The sequence below is a fragment of the Betta splendens genome, chromosome 14 (assembly GCF_900634795.4).
Source record: "Betta splendens chromosome 14, fBetSpl5.4, whole genome shotgun sequence".
NCBI classification, from domain to species: Eukaryota; Metazoa; Chordata; class Actinopteri; order Anabantiformes; family Osphronemidae; genus Betta; species Betta splendens.
Window position 1 is genome coordinate 8778664 of NC_040894.2, and position 26708 is coordinate 8805371.

At 43.3% G+C, this 26708-nt stretch overlaps 5 protein-coding genes across 8 annotated transcripts; all 5 read left to right on the forward strand.

Annotated features, from left to right (window-relative positions):
- Nucleotides 1-157: 157 nt before the first annotated feature.
- LOC114870024 (uncharacterized) lies at nucleotides 158-4030 on the forward strand. Of its 2 annotated transcripts, XM_041073861.2 has the most exons (6): nucleotides 158-315; nucleotides 975-1279; nucleotides 1404-1711; nucleotides 1868-1963; nucleotides 2500-2538; nucleotides 2983-4030. In XM_041073861.2, exons 2-5 carry the CDS (start codon nucleotides 986-988, stop codon nucleotides 2528-2530), a joined length of 729 nt encoding a protein of 242 aa, XP_040929795.1. In that variant the 5' UTR covers nucleotides 158-315; nucleotides 975-985; the 3' UTR covers nucleotides 2531-2538; nucleotides 2983-4030. The 2 variants fall into 2 exon arrangements, with proteins under 2 accessions (XP_040929795.1, XP_029030455.1); XM_029174622.3 differs by lacking the exon at nucleotides 2500-2538.
- A 641-nt stretch (nucleotides 4031-4671) lies between these two features.
- Nucleotides 4672-9458, forward strand: cct8 (chaperonin containing TCP1, subunit 8 (theta)). 3 transcript variants are annotated; one of them, XM_029174393.3, is made up of 16 exons: nucleotides 4672-4833; nucleotides 5076-5166; nucleotides 5247-5326; nucleotides 5412-5561; nucleotides 5809-5989; nucleotides 6094-6155; nucleotides 6238-6375; nucleotides 6499-6677; nucleotides 6832-6898; nucleotides 6989-7076; nucleotides 7172-7287; nucleotides 7383-7454; nucleotides 7548-7712; nucleotides 7888-8007; nucleotides 8390-8521; nucleotides 9179-9458. In XM_029174393.3, the coding sequence occupies exons 1-15, from the start codon at nucleotides 4774-4776 to the stop codon at nucleotides 8495-8497; spliced, it is 1677 nt and encodes a 558-aa protein (XP_029030226.1). In that variant the 5' UTR covers nucleotides 4672-4773; the 3' UTR covers nucleotides 8498-8521; nucleotides 9179-9458. The 3 variants fall into 3 exon arrangements, with proteins under 3 accessions (XP_029030226.1, XP_029030227.1, XP_029030228.1); XM_029174394.3 differs by having other exon boundaries at nucleotides 8390-8517; XM_029174395.1 differs by lacking the exon at nucleotides 8390-8521.
- A 342-nt stretch (nucleotides 9459-9800) lies between these two features.
- On the forward strand, nucleotides 9801-15702 carry rskrb (ribosomal protein S6 kinase related b). Its single transcript, XM_029174445.3, has 13 exons — nucleotides 9801-10180; nucleotides 11388-11678; nucleotides 11759-11842; nucleotides 12073-12141; nucleotides 12391-12460; nucleotides 12990-13097; nucleotides 13193-13233; nucleotides 13327-13354; nucleotides 13625-13714; nucleotides 13845-13933; nucleotides 14079-14189; nucleotides 14295-14408; nucleotides 14480-15702. Exons 1-13 carry the CDS (start codon nucleotides 10151-10153, stop codon nucleotides 14708-14710), a joined length of 1356 nt encoding a protein of 451 aa, XP_029030278.1. The 5' UTR covers nucleotides 9801-10150; the 3' UTR covers nucleotides 14711-15702.
- A 476-nt stretch (nucleotides 15703-16178) lies between these two features.
- aldocb (aldolase C, fructose-bisphosphate, b) lies at nucleotides 16179-22534 on the forward strand. The gene is made up of 9 exons (XM_029172797.3): nucleotides 16179-16337; nucleotides 19575-19691; nucleotides 19817-20028; nucleotides 20108-20162; nucleotides 20253-20413; nucleotides 20509-20592; nucleotides 20676-20850; nucleotides 21096-21295; nucleotides 21376-22534. The coding sequence occupies exons 2-9, from the start codon at nucleotides 19580-19582 to the stop codon at nucleotides 21466-21468; spliced, it is 1092 nt and encodes a 363-aa protein (XP_029028630.1). The 5' UTR covers nucleotides 16179-16337; nucleotides 19575-19579; the 3' UTR covers nucleotides 21469-22534.
- Nucleotides 22535-22901: 367 nt separating this feature from the next.
- pigs (phosphatidylinositol glycan anchor biosynthesis, class S) lies at nucleotides 22902-26662 on the forward strand. The gene is made up of 12 exons (XM_029172796.3): nucleotides 22902-23013; nucleotides 23589-23728; nucleotides 23807-23918; nucleotides 24002-24091; nucleotides 24172-24263; nucleotides 24375-24615; nucleotides 24735-24877; nucleotides 24961-25075; nucleotides 25220-25365; nucleotides 25480-25580; nucleotides 25818-26028; nucleotides 26121-26662. The coding sequence occupies exons 1-12, from the start codon at nucleotides 22995-22997 to the stop codon at nucleotides 26397-26399; spliced, it is 1689 nt and encodes a 562-aa protein (XP_029028629.1). The 5' UTR covers nucleotides 22902-22994; the 3' UTR covers nucleotides 26400-26662.
- The last annotated feature ends 46 nt before the right edge of the window (nucleotides 26663-26708 follow it).

The following is a 26708-nucleotide window of genomic DNA, read 5'->3' on the forward strand; positions in this document are numbered from 1 at the left end:
ATTGGTTTTATTGAAATTTGACTATAGTGAGGAAACAGTGGGTTTTGCTGAACTGAGTGTTTTAAACTGCACCACGTTTAAGGGAGATGTATTATCATATGACAATACCTGCTCTGTTACAACAAAACAAATATTATTTCAAAACAATTTCGTGTTGCGTATGACGTCACGGGGAGCGGCGTTGCGTGAAGGGCGTGTCTACGTCAGCGTCTGCGCAGCAAGTGGTCCACCGCCAAATTCAAACAAAGTCAAAGAAAGAAACAACAGCAAGACACATCTGAAGCGCACAACACGGACGGTTTCTACTACATTCAGGTAAAGCAGACACTCTAGTCGCATTAAGCTGTTTAATAGTCGCTTATCTTTTTAGCCCACGTTTATCTTAAGTTGTTTTGCAGCTAACGCAGTTAACGTTAGTGCAGATAAGCTAACTGCGTGTGTTACCTTAACGTAGTCACTGGCCAGTTTTCTGGGATAGTACAACTTAAGTGTGTAAAATACAAACTTTTACTGAGGTTCCCTACGTGAATGATGGGATACATCAGTGCTGTTCCGTTCCCTGTGGCTGATCTTACCTCGGGCAGGGCAACTAACAATAGCGAGGGAACTTTCACTGAAAGGAACTCCGGCTCTTTACGGCTCATTGTTTTCTCCCATTCTTTGTTGAGTTTTCATTCACATTTAAAATGTTTTGCTCAATGACAGATTAATATCCAATCTAACTATTGTCTTTGGATTACAAATAGTATGACTGAAGACAGTTTGAAATCTTGACTCCGCCCTATTCAAAGAATTATATATTGTTTGTTATACTTTCTTTTAGAGCCTAATTGGAATTTTGTTCAATATTTAGTTTTAAAACATTGTGCTCTTAAAATGCAAACAAAACCTTCAAATTCAAATGGCCTAAAAATATTATGGCTATCACATATAACATACATTTGTTTTAATAAGATAATCTTCCCCTGTTGCAGGAAAGCTAATAATGGATGGATTTGGTAGAGCTGTGGTTGGAGTCTGGCGACAACATACAGTCCTGGATGAGTCCGATGGAGCAGAGAGCTCTCCAGAAGCCCCCACCCGCTTCCGCAAACTTCGCTCTTCCTCTTCACTCAACTCATTGAGAATGTCAATGCGTAAGCGGCTGCCACTACGTTCTGTCCAGGTCAACTCCCTGCCTGAGAATCCAACCTTGGAAACAATGAAGGAAGAGAAAAAAACCAACACCATGCGCAAACTTACTCGCAGTGCTCAGAACTCCATCACTGGGGTGTGTCAGGTAAATGGCCAAGTGTGGTAAAATGGAGCTGGAGATATTTTTGTATTTCTATTATATGGATCATCAACAACACCTATGAATCATTCGGCCCCTTCTCATCATCATCATTTCTTGTTTTGTCCAGAGGTTGCAGAAGAACAGAGAGCTTGCGCGTGATGCGTGTTTGGTAGCCTCTCCAGGCCGAGCGCGCGATGAGGAAGAATCCTGTACATCAACATTTCGTACCCCAAGACGTACTCCTTGCCGAGCTGCGACACCAAGAAACACCCCCAGAGTAGCAGCAACACCTGGACGTACGCCAGGCTCTAGAAGAAGAAAGACTCCTGAGGATGCTGTACGAGGGGTCAGAACTGGAGGAGGCAGGAGACAGCTGGTCCGCATGGCTGCTTTGCGAAGTCCCTTTGCCTCACCTAACACACAGAATGAACGACTGTAAGTTAGATTATTCAGAGCTTCAAAACTGACTACATTCATCCACTTTCAGTTGTTTTAGTGGGTCCAGTGGTCTGCATGTCTGTGGTCTTTGTTTATTTTACTTCTGTGGTTTTATCTGTTGTTCTGAGTATATGTTTTTTTATGTTTCAACAGAAAGTTTGACAGAGATCTGGAGTCAGTTTCTAGTGGACTCAAGAAGCTCAAACGTCTGTCCAAGGCTTTTGACGATCTCATTGGCAGAGACGACAGGTAAGAAAAAGTTTTATCTGTTATATTGTTTTTGCACTGCGTGTATTTATAGATAGTATTTGGATAAATGACTGTTAAATGCTGTTCAAATGATTCTGTGTGAGTATGGTTAAATGTAGATATGAAGACATAATCGGGCCATTTACAGTCACACGACGGCCCTCTGACTGCTCACCCTCCCACCCAAAGAATCTGAGTGCAACACAGCTTGTGGGTCACAGATATCCTCCCCCTCCCCCCAATGCACATTCTTCCCGCCTCAGTTTAAAATTCGGTCTGTGTTTCTGGTATTCAACAGCAGATGGGCAGAGACTATGGGTGTGGGAGTTGGAGCTGGAGCTGGATTTAATGAAAGCCTTAAAGTATATCTTCATCCCTTCCTGTGTTGATTTTCAAAATGGCCCAATGATCCCTCAAGAGTCATTTAAAAAAAAAAAACAGAGAGACACATGAGCAATGACTTGGTCTGATTTTAGTGTGGGTCACCTGCAACCTAAAGCTTATCTCACAATATGAATGTTGTTCTCCTACAACAGGAAGTCCAGCTATTCCCAAATTGTGGAATAAGAAAGAAGGTAAAATCAAATATAAAAACTTTGCTACTAAAACCAGATTAATAATTGAAACAAAGACTCACAAAACTAATTTGTAAAACATGGAGTTGCATGGCAGAGCTTGCTCCTTGTCTCTTCTGTGACTGGCGAATAACACATCATCCAAATGAAGGATGAATCTTTTGTCCTCCCTCTTTCTTTCCTTTCCTTTCTCATTTTCTGTTTCTTCCTAATGCGCCTTAACACTGTCACGGTCCATTTTGGAAAATCCAGCAATATTACTTTGAAATTAAAATGAACTACAGTACTGATGTGTCTTGGACATTTCATTATTTGCCATATCGATTTAAATATTACTTTCTTTTTCAGTTACTTATTGCGTAGTATTAAATCAACTGAGTTTCTGACATTGACATTGTCATTGTCTTTGTCCTCCCTGGGGTAATTGAAGTTTTCTCTCTACAGAACCAGTACTAAGGTACATTCTGGGGCAGCGATGATGAGAAAGTTGGACCCTAGTGGTAAACTCAGTCGCTCAAACCTGTCACGTCGAGCCACAAATCTCTCAGACACGCTTGGAGGTTGGGCCCACACAGCTGTGAACAGTATTCGCAAGCCCAACTGAGCTTCATGCATGTAAAACACTTTTTATAGCTATGTTTCACATTTAGCATTTTTGTGGTGTCACTGTTAAATTTACATGTAGTGTTGTCTTTATAACGGGAGACTGTTACATGACAGTTTGTCCTTCTTATTTCTACCGGTTGTGCTCAGTGCATCCAAGGTATTCTTGTGTGTTTACAAGTCTTAGGTTAGCTAGTTGTGGGTAAACCTTCCAAACTATAGCTGCCAAAGGGTTTTCTTTATTGTGGTATATGTACCTGTTATAGCTGCTACAACCAAATGTCTTAGATGTGTTTTCAAAATACTAATATTGTAGGTTATAGTTCCACTTTTGCAAAGAAGCTTTTGCCTAGTTTCATAAATGTATTTAAAAAATATTGCACCAAAACTTAATACTAAATTTACTGACAGAGGGGCGACAGTGTTTCCTCTATTTTCATGTATGCAATACTGTTACTAACACTAACTAAAATACACATGCCTTTTAAAATATAATATCCAAACTATATATGTGTGAAATGTTTTTACATGCATCTTAGGCAGTTATTGAAATGAATTTTAAAATGTTTTTTTCCAGTGCTTTCCCTGAAGTAGAGGTCAGTACTTTAATGGCCTGTGAATGATTCATGCAACACTGTATAAATAAATCATCTAAAAATGTGATGGGCAAATGAGTAATGGCTCATTACCTGATGACAGTTTAGTTGATGTTATATAGCCATATTAAGCGGGATATTCGTATAGTGGCTGTAAAGCTGATAGCCTCAAATGAAGCAAAACCTGTGTCTTTTTTCTGTATTGGTACTCCCTTTGTCTACAATAAGGAATAAATAATGATGTGTGCGAAAATAAAGCCTCATAATAAAACCTATAAGCTTTATCAACTGAATGTGTCTGGTTTTGGTATTGCAAATTTATATTCATGACTATTATATATAAAATGTATTATAATATTATTATTTATTTATTCATAATATTATTTATAATTCTATTGTAAACCTCTGGTTTCAACACCATACCATAGCCTTCTGTTACTATGACTGCTGATGGGAGCAACAGCATATTGACAATTTATAAATGCTTTCTTTGTCTATTGTGTCAGTTCAAATATTAAAAAGATACGAGAAATAAATAAAAACACTTCAGCAGCTTATATTTGAAGACTGTTTAGTTCTTCTATGTACTGTAGAATTTGGCCCCAAACTGAATACTGCAGTGATTAATTTGAATGCAATTTACACAAAACGCTTCACACCTTAAAGTAGTCTTACTACAAATACAATTTCTTTGGAAATTAAGTAAAGATAGTGTTTTTATCATGAGTCATAAAGGGGACAAAGCTAATTGTAAGGTGTTAATGAGTCTCAATGGTTTGGTGTATATAACAAACATTTTGACGTGATGGGTCGATTTTAAAGAATGTGTAGATTTCTTATTAGGACTAACTAGGGATACCTAACACGTTTTAATGATGTATTCGACGCTCGCTCAGTTTGGCCCTCATTGTTTTCCGTCCCCGGCTCCACGCCTCGCAGAAATCGCTCCTCCTCCCTCTCTCCGGCTTTGTACCCATAGCTGAACCCACGCCGCGGCTACCTTCTCCAGGATACCGGGGCTGATAAACATTCTACAATGGCTCTCCACGTCCCCAAAGCTCCGGGCTTTGCCCAAATGTTAAAGGATGGTGCTAAGGTGGGGATAAAATTGTAATTTACAGAAGTTTTGTAGCTTTGAGGGAATGGTTGTGAGCTAGCATGCTAGCTAGCCTTAGCCTCTGAGTTAGCACGTTCATGTGGGACAGTTCTAGAAGCTGCCATAACTCTGTTATCCTTGTTTTTTCTGTTTGATGTTGGAGAGAATATCAAATCTATATAATATAAAATCTATTTGTCTATAATGGACACAAACACACGTCCTGTTGTTTTTTGATGCAGCACTATTCAGGCCTTGAGGAGGCAGTCTTCCGAAACATCAGAGCCTGTAAGGAGCTTTCTCAGACCACACGCACTGCCTATGGCCCGAATGGTGAGCAACATTCTCCAGCCTTAGGATCTATGTGAAGTAGCAAAAGATGTATTCTGAAAACTCTTCTTGTTGGCTTTAAGGGATGAACAAAATGGTCATCAACCACTTGGAGAAGCTGTTTGTTACCAATGATGCTGCAACAATTCTCAGAGAGCTTGAGGTAAGAAAACCTCCACATGTAGTGCAACACACTTCATACTGGAATGACCTTATATGTGACAGTTTTGTTATACCTTGTTTTACAGGTGCAGCATCCTGCCGCCAAAATGATTGTGATGGCATCCCACATGCAAGAGCAGGAGGTTGGAGATGGTACAAACTTTGTCCTGGTGTTTGCTGGAGCTCTGCTGGAACTAGCTGAAGAACTGCTAAGGATGGGCCTGTCTGTTTCAGAGGTAGGTGATTGTAGTTAGTAACCACATGCATGCATGCAAGTTGTATATGGTTTTACCAGAAAGTCACGTGTGCTTTCACAAGGAGGCTGTTTAAAAAAAAAAAAAACACTCTTTTTTTTTTTTTTTTTTAGTTTTGTAATGTATTGACAGTTAATATATAGCCAGCTGATTTTTTTTTTTTTTTTAGTATTCCAAAATATCAGGATTTGTATTTGGGTCTCAGTGTTCCTTCTCTTCTTTGTCATAGGTCATCGAAGGTTATGAGAAGGCATGTAAGAAGGCTCTGGAGATCCTGCCAGACTGTGTATGTTCTTCAGCTAAGAACCTTCGTGATGCCAATGAGGCTACGTCACTTATTCGTACAGCAGTCATGAGTAAACAGTATGGCAACGAGGACTTCCTCTCCAACCTAATCGCACAGGCTTGTGGTGAGTCGTCTATCCTGACTGCCTTACCTACGGTAGCTGTCAGTTGTCAGAACTAGCTTGATCCAAGTATTACTCTCATTTCTCTTCTTTTTTGCCTGCAACAGTTTCCATCTTCCCAGACTCCGGCAATTTCAATGTTGATAATGTCAGAGTATGCAAGATTTTGGTAAGTAAACATAAGTGTTGAATAGAGTTTTTCAGTGTATGTGTAATTTGTTTGTAAGTAGAAATGTTGTGGTGTTTTTCAGGGCTGTGGTGTGACTGCATCCTCTGTGTTACATGGGATGGTTTTCAAGAAGGAAGCAGAGGGAGATATCTCTTCTGTCAAAGACGCCAAGATTGTTGTTTTCTCCTGCCCCTTTGACTGCACGGTGACAGAAACAAAGGCAAATAGCTTTTTCATGCTTTATACAAATGTATATTATTGTTGAACAATTGGAAAGGCTGCCTTCTTAAGTCATGTAAATTTATTGATATTTGTGCTAACAGGGGTCTTGCTTCTTCCACAGGGCACAGTGCTGATAAATAATGCACAAGAGCTTATGAACTTCAGTAGGGGAGAAGAGGATTTGATGGAGACTCAGGTGAAGGCCATCAAGGAGGCTGGTGCCAATGTGGTGGTAACTGGGGGAAAAGTGGCTGATATGGCTCTGCACTATGCCAATAAGTACAAGCTTATGGTGGTTAGGTAAGATCCAAATTAAATAATTGTTCATTATGAAGTGATTCAGTGTGGTAGGACAAAACACAAATGAAATCGTTCATGTAAAAGTCAAGTATTGCATTTACTTATTTTTATTTAATGAACTTCCAGACCAAATATTCTCACTTTTTCTAATCAGGCTTAATTCAAAGTGGGATCTCAGAAGGTTGTGCAAGACTGTGGGTGCTGTAGCGCTGCCCAGGCTGGTGAGTTGCACCATGTTTCATGCTGATGCTGTTTTAAAACCATAAACAAACACTACATCCTTTAGGTCTAATCTTCTTCTGCATTCACAGATAGCTCCAACTCCTGAGGAGATGGGTCACTGTGACAATGTCTATCTGACAGAGGTGGGGGACACGCAGGTTGTGGTCTTCAAACATGGTAATTCAATTTTTGTGTTGTCTTTGTTTTAAATCTGGTACTTGCTCAGTTCTATTTTTAACACTAACATACTGTTTGTTATTTGTTTTGTACAGAGAGGGAGGATGGCACCATTTCCACAGTGGTGATTAGAGGCTCCACAGACAACCTGATGGATGATATTGAGAGAGCTGTAGATGATGGAGTCAACACATTTAAGGTTCTGGTCAGGGTAAGTAACCACAAAGATTCATAATGATTAACTCTTTTTTTTTTTCTGCTTCACCTGTACATCAGCTACAGTTTTGCGATATTCACTGTCTGTAGGACAATCGACTGATACCTGGAGCAGGAGCCACTGAGATTGAGCTGGCCAAACAGATCACCTCATACGGAGAAGTATGCAAATTTTAGCACGTTAGTCAATGTGACCCATGTTTTTGTCTTTGAGTAAATGCAGGAACGCGAACCATTGTTTTTGCTTATCTGCAGTCCTGCCCGGGTCTGGAGCAGTATGCCATTAAGAAGTTTGCTGAAGCTTTTGAGGCTTTGCCACGAGCACTGGCTGAGAACTCTGGCGTGAAGGGGAGTGAGCTCATCTCTAAATTGTACTCCGCCCATCATGAGGGAAACAAAAACATTGGCTTTGACATTGAGGTGTGTATGTGTGTAAATGTGAATATATCTGAAAAGATTGTTTTAGAAAGGTGCATTGACATTTAAGCTTATAGATTGGCTGAAAAATTGATTTTACTTTTTAGATATGTTACATTACATCACAATGTATGAAGCTGTGTTTGTATCCAGTGACTAATGGCACATGTGTTTTTAGGGAGAAGGCCCTGCAGTGAAGGACATGCTTGAAGCTGGTATTGTGGAGCCTTACCTGGTCAAATACTGGGGTGTCAAGCTGGCCACCAATGCAGCCATCACAGTACTGAGAGTTGACCAGGTGTGTAGGCTGTTTATCAATATTTTCTATCTATCTAAGACAGTTTGACATTCTTTTTCAGCACACAGTGGTTAAAAATAGTACAATAAATGCACTAAAACCATTGATCAATACACATTGGAGTGCTTGTTAGAATTAGGACAGCAGGATCATTTGTTTGGGGTGGACTGAAAATAAACTAATACCCCACATTCATCACAACCAAGAAGAGGATTGATTTTTTTTTATTGATTTAGGGGATGTATTAAATTTCAGTTGTGTATATTTCAAGTTGACATTTTCCTTAAATCCAGCAGGGGAAAAGTGTTACTGGCAGCTGACCACTGTGAATGAATGGTCCCCAGTTAGTTGATGTTGGTGTGTGTGTATATGTACAATCCAGATCATCATGGCTAAAGCTGCAGGGGGACCCAAAACCCCCAAGCAGAAAGGCCATTGGGACAAGGACGATTGGGATGAAGAGCCTGACCATTTTGATACTCACCATTAGGGGGCAGACACACACCCTCTGTCAGTAGGTCCTGGAATGTGTGTGCTCTTCGAGATGTACTCACCTGCTCACAGGAAACTCACATCATCTAATGATTGTTTGCTTGTCACTACTAACACTAGGTGTGATACCTTTTGTTAAAAACACATTTTGTTCACAGGTGTGCTAATAATGCTTGGTGTGTAAGTAATTCCAGACAAAATCCATCTAAATCTAAACGTCCACAGTGTGGTGTGATGGCCTGCTGCATGAACTCACTACTACTTTCAACTGTGTATCCACAGGCAAACGTTACATGTGATTATGATGATGATTTTTTTCTACATTTTCCTTTAGCAGAACCTCCACAGGCCGTTCCTGTTTAACCTATTGGTGAACATTTACAGGTCCCAGTGGGCCTGTGTATTTTAAGATTTAGTCCTAATTTCAGGACAGTTTTGTTTTTGTGTATCTTTCCTGTGTAATATAATATTCCCTCTGCAGCACATTTTCTTTTACAGCATACATTGGGTCCATTTGTGCTCATGAATGTTTAATCACTGTAAATGACCACCGACTCCATCTCCAAGGGTTTAAATGGACTTAAAGTGGAAACTGTTGTTCTGAGCATCTGTTCTGTGCATCTTAATTGTCCTGATTTCCACTGATTTTTTTTTCCCCCCACTGCTCTTCTTTTTCCAGATCATCATGGCCAAACCAGCAGGAGGACCCAAACCTCCACAGGGCAACAAGAACTTTGATGAAGATGACTGAACCTGATGAAATCCAGCCGATGCGTCCTTAACCCTGGTCCCACATGGATTCACAAACCCAAATTCTTTTCTACTTGTTTATTTAAAGCTCAACACTTGGTTTATTTTGTAGAAATGACACATGCATTGGTTTAACTGAGTTGTGTTTATGGATGGCACTGTTTGCTTTTTATGTTATTAGTCCCAAATAAAAGGCACTTGCTCTGTCATGTCATAGTTTGGATTTTGTTCATATGTCATCACTTGGCCATGTCCTGATTGATGAGGCTTTGTGTTGGCAGTTTGCTGTGTTTGTTCATTAATCCTTTAAATCTATTGGTAATAGAATCTGATGTTATTCTGAAATGTTATATAAAACTAAGGGTTACCCAAAATTAGTGAGCCCATCCTTTTCTATTAGCATGCTATCTATTTGCAGCATCCTTTCCATCTCTGTCTGCATTGATGGGTTGGGGGGGGTTGTGTGATAGAATATGTGTCACTGTTCTGCACAAAATGCAATGACGTTTGTTCGTGCGCGCATTTGTTTGCTGTGGACTAAAATGACTGTTAAGCAGGTCGCAGGACACACGAACACACATTTGCTGCAGCTCCGGTTGCAGGCAGCAGCAGAGGGAGCTGGACTCCAGCGGGGCGCGCTCTGATTGGACGGCGGGGATGTGGGCGGATTTGCGTTGGCGTTACACTCACTACGGATTAACTTGTTTTTTTTATGTCGCCATATCTGTCACATTTTGCAGCGGGTAGCCGGATCACCTGCAGATTATCTATTCCACAGCGGACGCCTTCACGCCCGGCGGCCTGTGTGATGTGCGTGGGGCTGGGTTGAAGTGCGATGAGGGCGCCTGGATGTGGAGCAGACGCCGCACTGAGCCTACAGTGCTGATGTCCTGTCACGCTGATGGGGGCCGACGCCAGTAAGAGCAGGAAGGTGAGCTGAGTGAAATTCCTGCTTGCTAAGGTGTGACGCATATAGGGGGGGGGTCCCGGTTTCCATGGAGATGATCTGGCGTCTGAAATCAAGCAGGAATAAATAGGTTGCAATTACAGGATGGTGTCGTTTAAACGACTTTAGCAGTATATTTAACTAAAGGGTAATGCAATTGATTGGTCAATAGTAAAATTATAATTTATCATTACTACAGGCTGTTCTGCCGCTTAGATATTTTCTGCTTTACAGTGTCTCAGTTAAGTAAACATTTATGCTTTTACTCTGAAAGTCAAACTTTACGCTTCCGGTATTGATATGTAAAACCCATGGCTAATGAACGCCTAAACGTCAAATATTGTCCAAACTGCATCCTACATTGATCTTGTTTGGTCACGTTCATGGCAGCTGAGTGTGATTTCCTTCAGATCACAGTAACATCCCGCATGGTTGATTTCACGCATCTTGCGCATCAGTATCGGGCCCGGGGCGACACTGTCTGCGACCGAGGCACTGCAGACTGGATGCAGATCATGCACGTTTGCTTCGCCTAGTTGCTTCTTCATGACTTCTACTGATGCATTTTAAAAGTTTTACACAATCACCAAAGTCACCATGATAATGTACTAATTTATATGTATAACAATGCACACGTTGCAGTTTGCCTGCAGTTTTTGGGACGTGACGGGAACAATTGATGTAGATTTGGACAATGCAAGTTGATGAAATATGTATAAGTGATTGTACCTTTATACTGTATATATTTCTTAAATAGTGTTGCAGATTTGGAAATTCACTGAAATCTGAAATTTGTGTTTACACTAAGCAGCTCTCCAGCATGAAAATATGAAGCAATGTTTATGCACCCTTCCACGGTCACACACTGAAAACCCTCACTTTGTCTTCCTTGTGTGTTTCACCAGCACTGTTCGCGTTTCTGGGTTATGAAATCCAAGCAGCTCAAATAAAACTAGAGCATTTCTTTTTAGCAATGCACACCTTCCTTGATAAGTGTTGAAACCTGCCGTTGGGTAAAACAGCAAGTGCAAAATAAGGAATAAAGGTGTTTGTCCAGCAGTTGGATAAAACGTGCAGAACCACTGCTAAAAGGTGCTGGTTAGAAATACTCCCAGATAAACCAGTACTCTCTGTGGCGAAAGCACTGATATGGTCTATATGATATTAATGCCGTCTGCCATGTGCTCTACAGAGGCCCACCGAAGGCCAGGAGGATGAGCGCTTCTCGTCCGGGTGGCGTGGCTTACTGTCCACCATAGGCATGTCCATCCCAGCCGGCCTCTGCCGCCTGGCTCCCTCCACGCTGCGTCTGGGCCAGCGTCGCATGCTCCAGGACAAGAGCCCCGACATCCCAGAGCACGTCCTGAGGTTGGCCGGCGTCGGGCCCCACCGGCTGCGAGCAGAGTGGAGCCTGCCTGGGTTCATAACCATGTTCCTGCCTGAATTCCCGCACAGATCCGTGCCGGGGCATGAGTACTTTCAGGTAGACACCAGCGGAGGGCGATGCTTAAATAACTGAAATCATTGCGATTTGAATTAATTTCAAACATACCATATTGCCAGGTGCTGGGTTACATCGCCAAAGGTTCATTTGGACCCATTCTAAAAGTGAAAGACAAAGCCAAACAGAAAACATATGCAGTCAAAGTAAGTGTCCTTCCTGGATCTAACGTGTTTGACTGAGTGATGAAAGGCCTTATTGTGGAGCCAGATATTATTTATTCTGGGGAGTTACATTGAAATAGAGGAATTTGCAAAGGGTCTTATTGTAGGCATGTTAATCAAATACTGTTGCATGTTAAGCAATAGATGTATTAATAATGGTCACAGTCACATAATACTGTTGGTTTTACTTTTCAAATCTCTTAAACACACAGGTGATACCTAAATCAGAGATTCTGAGACTTGGGGTCTTGGACCAGTCAAAAGAAGAAGTGATAATTCAGGTAAGTACTAGGAGCATTACTAATTTCTACTGTACTGTTTTATTATTTGCTTCAACATTGATGATGAATCCTCTATTACAGCCTTAGATATCGATTTTATAGTTAAGAGCGCAGGTTGCTAAATATCAGCAGTAACGTCATAGCTCACAAAGCTTATTGGACCCAGTAACAACTACTGGACCTGTCTGTAATCCATAGGCACAATTAAGATTTTATTTTCCAGATTTGACCTTTAACCTTTGCCTGCAGCGTCAGGTCCGCCACCCTTTTGTCCATGATCTTCAGGACTGCTGGCAGACTCAGCGCCACCTCTACATTAGTGAGTCAGCCAGTGACCAATGGCCCAATCTTACCCAGATCCACTACCCAAAACCTCCCACTTTACCTTTTCTCACCTTAGCTTAGCTCTATTCTCAGTGCTTCGCGCAAACAGAAGTTGTAACATTAACAGCCCCACATCCGCTTTCCACCGCTGCCTCTGCATCCTGCAGCTCTTTGGCCCCTTCCCTTCTACCCTTTTTTCCAAATCGGCCACTGACTCAGAAAGTGTGACCCAGTTTGTTTGCCTCCCCACCCCCTGTGAAAGTAGAACGCGCTAGCTCGGTGACCAGATGTTAACGCTGCTGCGGCTCAACAAAAAAACACGTGTCGCAATCCGAAAGGGAGGATGCCTCTTCCTGCTCCGTAAATCACCACAGAACCACAAATATAGATGGAGACATTTGCACTACCCTCCTTTTTCCTCCTTTCACCAGTGTGTTCTTCAAATCCTGCAAACCTTTAATATCGCTTCACTGTTCCTATTGCATGACAAAGGCATGATTTAATAGCGGTTTCTCCTCCTGTAGTGTGTGACTACTGCAGCACGGGAGACCTGTACACCTACTGGCAGATGATTGGTCAGTTTACAGAAGCTACGGTGCGAATATTTGCAGCAGAGCTGGGATGTGCACTTGGTGAGGGTGTGACGTTTCCATCTAAAATATCCACAGTCATTCTAATGAGACATGCATTTATCTGCTTGAATTTATATTTATATCCATGTTCACAGGGTTTCTGCACGACATAGGGATCATCCACAGAGATGTGAAGGTGATTTTAAATGACAGTTCCTTTTGAACAACTGATTGCAGTCAGTCTTCCTCACTTACGTACTGTAATAATGTTTCTGCGCCGTCTCTGTAGATGGAGAATATCTTGCTGACAGATAACGGTGAGTATCGCCTCGTCCCCAGCAGAGAGCAGCAGAGCTCAGATAAACAGCAGTCACAGGGAAGCTTCCAGAGAACATCCTTAGCATGCACAGTTCAGCACAAACAGTCCATCTGTTGGTGATGCTGAGAGAAGGAACAGCCTGTTTGTTCATGTGAGGATGTGTGTGACCTTTGATGGGGATGATAAGATTCTGTAATAGTTCTGTAACTGTATCATCAACACAAATGTGGATTAAAAGTCAACTGTTGGTAACGATGCTTCGTCGTAGGTCACCTCCGCCTCGCTGACTTTGGTTTGTCCCGCCGCCTGGAGAGAGGAGGGAGGGCCTTCACTATTTGTGGAACCATCCAATACATGGGTAAGAATGAGGAGCGGTTCCCAAACCACCATCGGCCCGTCCGCCTCTGCTTCCCTGCGGTGATCTGTTGTGTGCGTGACTGTGTGGCGGCTCCAGTGCAGTGACCACGCTGTGTCTGCTGTGTCTGCAGCCCCAGAGGTGCTGAGCGGCGGACCCTATAACCACGCAGCTGATTGGTGGTCGCTGGGGATTCTGCTGTTTTCACTGGTTAATGGGAAGGTGAGCAGTAGTCTCACACCTCTTCCTCGTGGTGTCATTTCACAGTCACATTCGCAATTAGGTTTTATTAGCACATTGACTGAACATGTTATGAATTTATTCATCCTATAAAAACGATGACGCTTGTGCCTCCACCTGTCGTCAGTTCCCCGTGCCTCCGGAACCGGACCACTGCAGTATGTTGAGGAAAGTGAGGAGTTTTCCCTATGAAATGCCCCTCAGCTTCAGCTCCTCATTTGCCTTGCTCATAACCGAGGTATAATGTACAGACAAACCATGTAACTGTTTGACTGCATGTCCCAGGCTCTACATCGGTTTAGTCTGATGTCATATCATGGCCTACGCGTATTTCTGTGAACAGCTTCTGTGCAAGACTCCCGTCCGTCGCCTGAGGACCCTGGACCGTTTCAAACGCCAGACCTTCTTTCACGGGACAACCTTTGACCTCGCCCTGCTGCAGCGCCGGCCCGTGGAGGTACCTGACCGGCGTCTGGGTCTGTTCATACGTAGCGTAGTCAGTGATTTCACCTGGTCATCTCCACCCAGGTGATTCTGGAGCTGAGAGAGAGGCCAGACAGAGCCGCCAAAGCTCGACGGGGACTCACGTTGTCTTTGCAGCCGCTCAAGGGGTTCGACTACGAGTCCCTCCTCAGCCCTCCTGCCACGCCGGACACTCAGCTGGAGGCCGACACTCGGGCTCACGCAGTTGCACCTCTGCCCGGCCCCGCATCCCGGCTGCAGCCCGTTCAGGACAAAGGCAGAGAAGTCTTTGTGTAGGTTTATGAGTTCACAATATGTTTTTGTGCAGTTATTCACCCTAACACACCCAGTAAACGCTAAAACAACTGATTATGTTCATTGGATCTATAGTTTAAAAGGGAATGGCTACTTTCAGTTAAACCCTTGTCTCCACTTTCACTGTTGGGTTTATTCTTTTTTGTGCTGTTCTCCTTTGTTTTGTACTTGTTTGCCTTTGTCCATTGAGCACATTTAAAGCCTGCTGTGATGAGGAAGTTTACACCATTGTCTAATATTAGACAGGTTATTGTTATCTTGTTAATATACAACTGCTACCAAATTCATCCCACATGGACCCACATTTTGCAGCAAGATGTGTATACATGTAAACATTCAACCCAAGTCAAGTGTTCAAGTGTTTTTCTGAACATTTGCTTTTGTTTTAGTGATTATGAAATATTTTTGGCAGAAGTTGATGGAGAAAACGTCTTTCCTCATTTTCTAAGTGAAACCTCTCTTCTCATGCACAGTATTAAAACTGTGCATTGCATCAGGATGCGTACGCCTTCAGTGTCTACCTTACCATTTATAACCTGCGACTCAGGGGAGCTGGTTTTCAGATTCAGCCTTGGGTTTGACTTTGACATAGCACTCAGCTGTTCAGATATGAGTTGGAACTGTAAGTGTTGAATGAACAACAGTATTGTTTACCTCCAGTTCACACTTTGATAGATAGAGAGCTTTTTCTATTGTCCAAGGCTGCCGTTACTCTAGCCAGTAATTACACCTTCAAGCACTTACCTGATTTTTACATTACATTATAATTAAGGAAACACTGCCCTGTTGTGTACCCACAATACCTCATGTCTGTGATCCTTAGCTTACATTCTTTGTCACAGAAAAATTTGCATTTATAAATTCCTCTTTATAAGTTTTATATGAAGAGTTGGATGCTATTTGTTGTAACGTTATGATGTATTTTTGTAATTAATCTGTAGCACACTGAATATTAAACTCTTACTATACAATCATCGGCTTTTGTCTGCATTTGAATGCCTGAATAAAGATAAATGCACACATTCACTTATGAATCTGCAAAGTGGACTGATGGCTTTTTTCTTACTCCTATGTAATGACTAGATATTTGGCAAATATAATAAAGATCTAACTATTTCAATGTTTGTCTGCAGTTAGAAGTACTTTAAATACTTATAATGTGTTTTCGTAACAAATATCCCACAGAAAATGTCAGGGACGCCCAAATATACATGAACATATCACATTTTATACACACCGAAGTTATTGTATCTTTAAATTAAAGTATCTTAAAATTAATAGACTTTTCACAGTAATGTTGCCTAATAAATATTCAACAACAAGTAATAATATACATATCGTTCACAATCAAACATAAACTTGTAATTTGGCAAAACACTCCACCAAAGTTGCAGACTCATGCACCAATCTATGATCAAGCTACGATTAGAGGGTGTGCGCGTGCGCGTCAGCTGTTCCGTGTCGTCACCGCGTGACGCGGCGCGCGAGCCCCGCCCCGGCCGAAGGCTTTGTAAAGGGTCACGTTTCTCTGCAGCGCAGAAACAGGAGACTGAACCGCATCACCAGCTCGTCGCTCACCTACTCTCTCCACCCAGACACCTACTAGTAGGTAAGCAGCAAAATGATCGCAGCCGAATATCGCATCACAGATTCAAACTATTTATGTTCTGATAATTTCAGACAGTTGGCACATTTACAGATGATGCTGAGGATGTGATGTTGTTCTGGAAGACGTAAAGCTATCGTGATCTTCTTAGCGACTAAGACGCTAAATAATCGAAACCTCCAGTGTCTGTCACACATATAATGTGGAACCAATTGACAGAAAGCCGAATTAGACCCTCAAACGTAAAATTAAAGTGACGCATCGTATCCTGTCATTGAAATACGCAACAGGAAGAGCGCAGCAGTGATGACCTTCATGGGGAGCGAAAAGGGGGAAGGCCCTGTTGAGGCAACTTCCACCTAAAATCGAAGCACGCTCCTCACTTCTGGATTTTATGACTCATATTAGGTTTTATTTTGTGTGTGAGGTGTTGGCATGATGGTGACTGGCCGGTGTGTATCTGTACTACAGCACGTAGACATCCTCGGGTGTGGGGGAGGGGGACACGGAGGAGAGGAAAAACACCTAGAGCTTCGTCTATCAGCACAGCAGGGGGCAAAGCCTTGCATCATCTCAGCTGCATAACACAACTATAGGCTGGAGGCTGAAGAAACAGATCAATCCATCAGTAGATTGGAAGGAAATGTTCAGTTAGACTGGGCATTAAAAACTAAAAAAATGTGTTATCACGTTTCTGTACCAGAAAATTACTCATGCGCAATAGTATCGCAAATAATATAAGCTGTCATGAAAACTGAAGGTTAAACAAAATGTTAGTGTTGTACAGAGATGGACATAACCTCTGTAAGTCACGCAGTCTTGACGTCAGCAGTGGGCTCGTATCAAGGGCTGCATGCGTGACGGGGCTCCTGCTTGTGCAGCTGCTGGACAAAGTCAGGAAGGGATCAAACACAGGAGCCGGCATTAGAGCCAGCAGCTCCTCTGGTGATGAGATGCAGCACACGGGCTGAGAACCTGCAGCCCTTTAGACCTGATGCTTCGCTTAATAACAAAGTGGATAAACCTGCATGTAGAGGTAATGATGCAGAAGGGCAGTTTTCTTTCGTAAGATCTGTTTTAGAGCATCTAAACGGGTGTATATTTATCCTGGGTGCAGCTGGATGTTTAGGTGTAATCTGTCTCTACATCCTGCCTCAATGCATCAACCTGCACAGAATCAATAGTTTGAGTGGCAGCTCTATAATCAATATGGTGTGACCTCTGACCTAATCCTTCCGTCCTCAGTACTGGCTATTTGTTGGGTGAGGAAAATACCAATTGGTTACCAGTTTGATTATTTCTGTTCTGATGTATAACATTGTATTTTTTAACGTGGATCCATTTCAAGTGTCTGTGCATGACGCCATAGGTGGGAGTTGGCAGCTGCACCTTGATGTCGCAGTGCAGACGGAGGGTTTGTATATTTGAGGCCAACCAATGTGCAACAGGCTGGAATGTGAGACACAGAGACACGATCATGACAAGCTGCGTATTAATCATTAATGTCTGTTGCATTACCAAAGAAATGTTTAAAATCATCATGTTATAACTTCCTTATTTGGATTGATTTTGAAATGACACATCAGTCTACTGCAGCAATTATAAGATGAACGTATACAAACTAAAAACTTGACATTTATGCATATTTTGCACCATATTTCATATTTGACTTACACATGCCAGAAGCAGCTTCACCAGTTCCGGTATTAATTTCCTTTTAAACTCTAAACCAGTAACAAATGGTTGAGGGTTGGGGGCATGCTGTCAGTATGTCCCTAGAATCCGTATTCATTCCAGGGAGCAGTCCTCCATTTTGTTGCCAAGATGGTGTCACTGGAGTTTCATGATGCTTTTCTCTGAGTTCCCCCATAGAGGGAGAGGGTTTCCTAGAGACACATACGCTCACATGGAAGAAAGAAAGGTTTAATTACACCTAATGCATATATACAATAATACTGTGGCATCATCATAGCTACATGATTAACAGGGAATTAAACATAAAACAGAACTTCACTTATCGATGCTCAAAGTATTTTAGTCTCCACCATATTAGTTTAACAGCATCACAGAGGGTGTTTTCACTTTGAAAAAGTTGGCGTTTGGCAATTTTCAACCGAATTTGTTCAACATTGCGTGAAATATAGGTTTCACAAGGCCTTGCAGAAAGGCAAGCACGATTCCAGCCTATTGTGAAACGCAGCAGAACACAGCAGGTATTTGCTGAGCGTGGCTTTTGTCTGACCCGCGACGGTGAAGCTGGGCTGTGCCCCCAGGTATCATTTGTGAATACTTTTGCAGGACCTAATGCTCCTGATCTGACTTGTCTCATGTGGAATTAAATATTAGCCCGAGGCCCAGACTGGGTCCTGCATGAATGGAGCCGTGCTGAGCGAGTGTTGTGATACCACTGGTTTCACGCTGTGTGCTCTGAGGATTAACATGGGGGAGAGAAGGAATGTCAGCAGCGTCCTGCCACCGGACTCAGTACGGAACAGATACACCCTAAGCTATGTCATTATTAAACAGGCCCATCTATAGCTGATCAGTATTAGCAGGCACATGCGGGTGGGATGTTCAACAGGGCTCTAAACGCGTTGTTGTTGCGCTGCGAGCGGAGAAAAATGCTGCAGTCGGCCGCAAAGGGAAGTCACAGCTTGTTCCCTGGCGTAAGCTGCTCCAGTGGGAGTGATGCATTTTAGGTACGCGTGAACGTGGGACTTCACGAACACAAGCAGGTCTTCAGTCGTAGACAATGAACAGGGTGGCGTTGCTAGGGGCAGGGACAACAAGCCGGGATCCAGTCTGGCAGGTAGAATGAGGCCTCTCAGCGGCGCGTACAGGATGGAGGGCTGTTACATAATCACTCCCACTCTCTTTGGGTGGTGGGGAGGGGAGGGGTTACGTAACCGGTTACGCACAGCGGAGCGAAGACGGGAATAATGAACGAGATAATCGGCTTTGAAGTACAGGTGTGTAATGTGACGCTATATGATTGAGTCCACACAATTTATCAAAGAGGAAATATTTAATTCTGCTCTGGTTCTTTGATTTGAACATGACGGAGGAGGTTTTGACTCACACTCCGGCTGAGTCCCCGGATTGTGTGACTTTAGCTGTCATCTTGTAGGAGGTTTTCTCACCCCCCCTCATCGCTGTAGTGCTGTAGTGTGGACGCCATGTCGTTCTGGTCGATGTACTATGAAACAGTGTGACCTCTCTGTGTCCTTCTCTGTGTTTCAGCCACCATGACTCACCAGTATCCAGCACTGACTGCTGAGCAGAAGAAGGAGCTGCACGACATCGCTCTGAGGATAGTGGCTCCAGGAAAGGGCATCCTCGCGGCCGATGAGTCCACCGGTATGTGTATATGTATATGTGTGTGGCAGCAAACAGACCTAAATATAATGCAGTAATCGCCTCCCTCTCCATTTTGCCAGCATGTATAAATTAGCTGTTTGTGTGTGTGTGTGTGTTGCCTTCAGGCAGCATGGCGAAGCGCTTGAACCCCATCGGGGTTGAAAACACAGAGGAGAACAGGCGTCGCTACCGCCAGCTGCTCTTCACAGCCGACCAGCGCATTGACAGCTGTATCGGAGGCGTCATCTTCTTCCACGAAACCCTCTACCAGAGCACAGACGACGGCACCCCCTTCGCCAAGCTCATCAAAGACCGAGGCATTGTTGTTGGAATTAAGGTACACGCCGCTCAAGCGGTTGGGATTCACACCTGTCAGCTTTACGTTGGCTTATCACCTGCGGTTTGCCTCCTCGCAGGTGGACAAAGGTGTTGTGCCACTAGCTGGAACCAATGGAGAGACCACCACTCAAGGTAGGAGCCACACGCACTCAAAAAGCCGCCATTACAAAACCATTGGCCGTAAGACTCACGCGTGGATGTGTGTGTGTGGGGGGGGTGTAGGTCTGGATGGGCTGTCTGAGCGCTGTGCCCAGTACAAGAGGGACGGGGCGGACTTTGCCAAGTGGCGCTGCGTGCTGAAGATCAGCGAAACCACGCCGTCCGATCTGGCCATCTTGGAGAACGCTAACGTCCTGGCCAGATATGCCAGCATCTGCCAGCAGGTGGGTGGAGACGTCGCCATTATGTTTGTTTCAAGGTCAGAGTAGAACCCCCGGGGTGCGTGTGCCTTAAAACTACACTTTGCATTGCCTCCTAGAATGGTATTGTTCCTATTGTGGAGCCTGAGATCCTCCCTGATGGAGACCATGACCTGAAGCGCTGCCAGTATGTCACTGAGAAGGTGAGCCTGCTCAGAGGTCATTGCTGCATCGGCTCGTCTTGTGTCGTTGCTGACATCTGTCCACATCTGTTTCCTGCTTCCAGGTCCTGGCTGCCGTGTACAAGTCTCTGTCCGACCACCACGTGTACCTGGAGGGGACGCTGCTGAAACCCAACATGGTCACTGCCGGGCACTCCTGTCCCACCAAGTTCAGCGGCGAGGAAATCGCCATGGCAACCGTCACTGCTCTACGCCGCACTGTGCCTCCTGCTGTCCCAGGTCAAAGTCACAGATGTTAGACACAGTAAAACGGGTGGAATATTTGTGAAGCAACTTATTCATTATTTTTTTTAGGTAGCTGCAGTTAAAGCGCTTAATAAATAAGCATGAGTTGCCCTCACTGTCTTTTAATCCCACATGCTTATATTAAATCAGCTAACACATCGTATTCAGAAAGTATTAAAAGTTATGTAATGAGGTCTGTCTGGCAGATAATAAACCTGCTGCTTCTGTCTTCTCTTTAGGAGTGACCTTCCTGTCCGGTGGCCAGTCTGAGGAGGAAGCCAGTGTGAACCTCAATGCTATTAACAACTGCCCACTCCTCAAGCCCTGGGCCCTGACTTTCTCCTACGGCCGCGCCCTGCAGGCCTCTGCCCTGAACGCATGGAGAGGAGAGCTCAGCAACGAGAAGTCTGCCACCGAGGAGTTCATCAAACGTGCCGAGGTCGGACAAAACTGACTAGCATGTTACTGAGACCTTATGTGTTCAAGATTGTTAATTAGACTTTTTTGTCTTTTTCTCAGGCAAACGGTCTGGCCGCCCTTGGCAAGTACAAGTCTTCTGGGACCGGTGGTGCTGCAGGGCAGTCTCTCTACGTGGCAAATCACGCCTACTAAACATCAAACCTCCACATACTACTGTGGCCTAGTTAGTCTTACTGTATCTGCTCTGCTATTCCCCTCACTCCTCCATAGATCACGGGCCTGCGCTGTCTACTGTACTTTAGAGTTGTCAGAGATATAAAAATTACATTATTAGATATATGTATTAAAATATAATGTGAAGCAGAAATATTAAGGTAACAGCAGGTGTGTTTTTCTTTTTTCCCTATTTGGTCAAACAATCCAATCCGAACAGTTTTGAGACAGTTTCTGGAGTGGACAAGAATTTTATTTCATCTGTCTGTCTTTAATGGTTGCTGGAATCAGATGAGACGGTAGAAACTGCAACATTTTAACAGTAGATTTGTGACAGTCAGCGTCGGAGCCTCGTGTCTCCACCCATCTCCACACCTGGTCCTTTCTCCTCCATGTGATAAATCTGGAGCCACTGCCAGACAGGGCCAGTTAAGAGCATGCGTGTCGGTGTTTCGCTTCTGTCAGTGCCGGCTTATTAAACCAATACTAACATCCACTCTGACCGTGGGACGAGCCGATCCTCCGAGGCATCAGTGCACACTGTGTGGGGGGGCGACAAGATAAGCGGGGTGAGAATGTAGACTTTTGGGCTTGAATTGATCTTTTGAGCGACTGTCCAGACGTGTGGAGCACTCACTGTACTTTCAGACAGCTGCCGCAGCAGCAGGGGTCAGCAGACACACCGTAACAGACCACTGCACACCAGGATTCATCCCAATGTTTCATCCTGACCTTTCTGTTCACAAACTGTATCTATTCTGTCATTAGCTTTGAATTACATACAGTATTTAATGTCTTTCAGTTGTGTGAACGTGTCTATATTGCGTGGCGCTTGTGTCATCCTCCTCCTAATTGCCCTCCCCACGCTCTGCCCCATGCACACAGGAGATGGTTTCTATTGATATTCCCATAAGGAGGACCAACGTGTGGGGCGAGCTGCGGGGAAAAGGTCACTGCTATGTTTGATTAATGTTGTTTGTGGTGTTATTGTTCTTGAAGCACTTGGTGTGTCAAATAGTGGAGAAAAATAAACTAATCAAAACTACAGTTCGACCCTGCCTGACTCTCTCCTGCACCTCATCATACTTTGTCAGACTATGTCATTACAAATGTTCTGTTATGTTTGTAATCAAAGCATAATGCGAGTGCCTACATTGCCATATTTTTTCATGGTTAAAATTTCTCAGACTTTTACTTGATTAGAATAGAGGTGTGATTATCATCATGTCCTAATTAAATAGCATAACAGCTCAACACTAACCTCCCCGGACAAATGGGAGTTCATGGACTCTAACCGGGGATTAAAACAATCTATTTATTTATTTAATTATTTTTTTGGGCTTCGCGTGTTTTTGAAGCACTAACAGGGTTATATTTGATAATCTAACATGTGACATTTAATAAAGTTGCAGTTTGTAGGTGGTTGATAGGTTTGTCGGTCACGTGACTTACAACTGAACGACGTGACGTTAATCAAACGCACCCAACTCTGTTCATTGAAAGAAATGGCGACCACGGAAGTGGGTGAGTAGATGCATAAATGAGTCATATACGGATTATTTTCGTTATAAAACAAGACAGTATGTGCATTAAACATGTAGCATGTGCCTAGCGGTGCTTGGAGACGGCTGTTTTCTTCATGTTTTGATCTCCTGAAGCTACTGCTAGCTAGCCTGCCTTTTACAGTCCCTGCTCACTGTGCAAGTAGCTAACAATGTACCTGCATTTTTATCGACGTGTGTCTTTATACCGCATTATTATGTGCTAAGCTGGTGACAAATCGATGTATTATTGACATGAATGAACAAAGGAAAGAACCCAGCAAACCCATTGTTGCTGTGATCCGTCCATATAGGCTCCATAACACACTACATGGTTGTCGTGTTTCTTAGACACAAGAGAGAGAAAAGCAAGTGCAGACAACTGGAAACTCTAGGTTACCCGTAGATCTCTATAGGTATCAGTAACTGGAAACCTGTCCAGTGTGTAACCTCGCCCAGTGACAGCTGGCATAAGCTCCAGTTAGTGTTGTAATATTCCAAATCCAATCAACAATAGTAAAGCCACTGTCCTGATATGCCTGTTTCTGTACTTTTCAGAGTGTAGACGAGGTCGGCTGGCTGCTCTGTCCATAGCAGCAGTAGTCATACTGGTGGGAGTCCCTCTGTGGTGGCGAACAACTCAGACATACCGGGCCTGGCTGCCTGTCAGTCAGATAACAGAGCTGGCTAAGCTGCAGGTTGGTTCCTGCTTAGTTACAGGTCTTCTTCCTTGTTCCTGGTTACTGTCTAAAAGCACATTTTTGTTTGATTTGCAGTTACAGTTAAGTGTTGATGTGGAAGTTGTGTTTGCGCGTGGAACGGTGACACCGGAACAGCAGAAGAAGATCCCACTGACACGGACCCGGGATGAGGAACACACAGTAGATGGTGATATTTACTATGATACAAATCTTACAGTGACAAAGTAAAAACGTATGCAGAGTAATAACTCTTAAATATTTTGTTTTCAGAGAGCACGGCTTTGAGGTACAGGTTTGAGACGAAGTATCGCACAGCTACAATTATGGAGGAGGATGCGCTGAACCAGTTGACAGCTGCAGGTGAGGTGTTGTTAGGTCTTCGGGTGGGATTTTGTTTTCCCTGTAAATTCACAGGTATCTTCTCTGTCTCTCTCCTTCAGAGGCAGATGTGTCCCTGCACACACTGAGCGAGAGTCTTTGTGGGTCTTTGGTTGTATATGTGATCCCAGAGTCATCATCACTGCTGCCTCAGGTAATATAATATCTCAATTCTGACAGATTGTTACAGTGTTAAGAGTGATATGTCTCACTCTGGATAAATAGATGAACACCCAACAGCACTGTGTACCTTTATGCCTGACAGGGTGGGGAGGTGTATATCGGTCAACAGCGGACAGCCTTGCTGCGTATTGGTGCCCAGATGAGAGTGGGGAGGACACTAGAGCAATTGCTGGCTCATCTGGAGCCGAGGCTCAAGCAGGTGATGCAGGTGATGTCCTTCAGTCACTCTGACATCACAGCTGCCCTCAGTGACAGAGTCCGTCTCAGCCCTGGGAGCAAGCAGAGTAAGGCTGACAGTATGAGAGCCTTCAAATCCAGCCCAGGTTGGTATTTGTTTCAGAACAGCCATGTAGTGAATCTTAACTTAATTTCCAATTAGTATATACATCAACTCTTTAATGTTGTTTGTTCTGTTGTGCACTTATTCATTCCTTCTCTTTAGGTTATGAGATTACTTTTAGTCTTTTAAACCCAGACCCAAAGTCTCACCGGTTACACTGGGACATAGAAGGTGCTGTGAAGACCTACGTGCAACCTTTGCTAACAAAACTTGCTCCTGTGGCAAATTTCAGCATTGACTCTCAGGTAGATTCTGTGTGTGAAAATACTTACATCATCATGACAAGAGGGTTGGTTACTGTATTGTTAGATGCATATTTTTCTTGCAGATCTTATACTATGCCGTGCTTGGTGTGAACCCGCGTTTTGACAGCAGCTATAACGCCTACACACTGAATGCTGAGAGCCTTGCACATGTCATCAATCCTGTGGAGGCTAGACTTGGTAACATGTTATGTTATTATTACAGTATATATAACATTATTCAGTTATTTTACCAATATGAGAAACTTTTTGTCTGTTTTGTTCTTGTTCGTTTTGGGTCTGTGTGTATGTTGTGTATAATATTTTTTTCCATTTGATTTCAAGGCTCAAATGCTGCATCTTCCAACCCGATGTTGAACTTTCTGCTGTACGTCCCAGATGTTCAGCGTTCACCCCTTTACATCCACGACCACAAAAAACAAGCAGTGCCTTCTAATGCTTTTCACTCTCCACGGTGGGGGGGAATAATGGTAAGATGAAGTTGTTTTACATGATTAGAGCTTATTATTGAGTGCAATGATTGCATGTGGCATGCAGTCATATTCCATGCTGTATACTAATTCAACAGGTGTCTTATTTATCAGGTTTATAATGTAAATGATTACTATGGACCAGACGCTGAATTCCCTGTTGACATTAATATCAACATGGCCAAAGTCATGGGAGTCTTCCTTGCACAACTTCGGTAAGTGGACATCTACAGCAAAAGAACTGTTTTTTTTTTCCTGTAGACATGTAAGATAAGACAAACTTTATTGATCCCCTTGGGGAAAATATTTCTCTGCATTTAACACGTACACACACACACACACACACACACACACACACACACACACACACACACACACACGCTCTACCCACTGAGCCACCAGGCCACCATGCCACAGACATACAGTAACCATTTATGTGGTTGTCCCTTCAGACTGTTGCTGGGTGTGCAGACATCCTCACATCCCCCTGGCTTTGTCATGGCGCCATGTGGAAACACAGGGATAGCTGATTGGGAGCTGGACCGTCTCATGTGGAGTCGGAGTGTGGAAAACATTGCAACAGCAACCACAACCATCACCTCATTGGCACAGTTATTGGACCAGATAGGCAATATTGTTATCAATGACAACATTGCAGAACAGGTATGATGTTCATAGATTTATACGTTTGAAAAACTCAAACTTACTCAATTAAAGTTCACAAAACTTACCCCATATTTTTTCCTGTCTCCCAGGTGTCCAGTGCTGTCACGTCTTTGCAGCTTGCTGTGGCTGAGTTGGAGGCTGGGAACCTGGGCTTTGCTCTGCAGTACAGTAAAGAGGCCATCTTGGCATCAGAGAGAGCATTTTTCGACCCCTCGCTCCTCCACCTCCTTTACTTCCCTGATGACCAGAAGTTTGCCATCTACATACCACTCTTCCTACCAATGTGTGTGCCTATTCTGCTGTCACTGCTTAAAATAGTGTCTGAAGTCAGACAGAAACGCAGAGAAAAGCAAGCAAAAAAAGACTGAGATGCACTGGAGGAAAAGAAGTATAAATTAGAAATTTAAGCAAAAACAACTGTCAGTGGCCATGACAGTTAAGTACAAATGTGTTTGTGAGCAAGGTGCATGAGATTTATGGTTGTGTATGATTTTTATTGTTTTGGGTGAGAATTGTTTCTCATCAGATTTGAATGGTTTACACTGTATTGTTCAAAACCTGAATGTGAACACTGATACTGAAATTATACTTTTATTTAAGTTATTAACAAATAAACATCAGTTTATATCTTTTTGTTTTGTCTAATTTTCTGATTGATTACTTTAATTTCTTGCTGT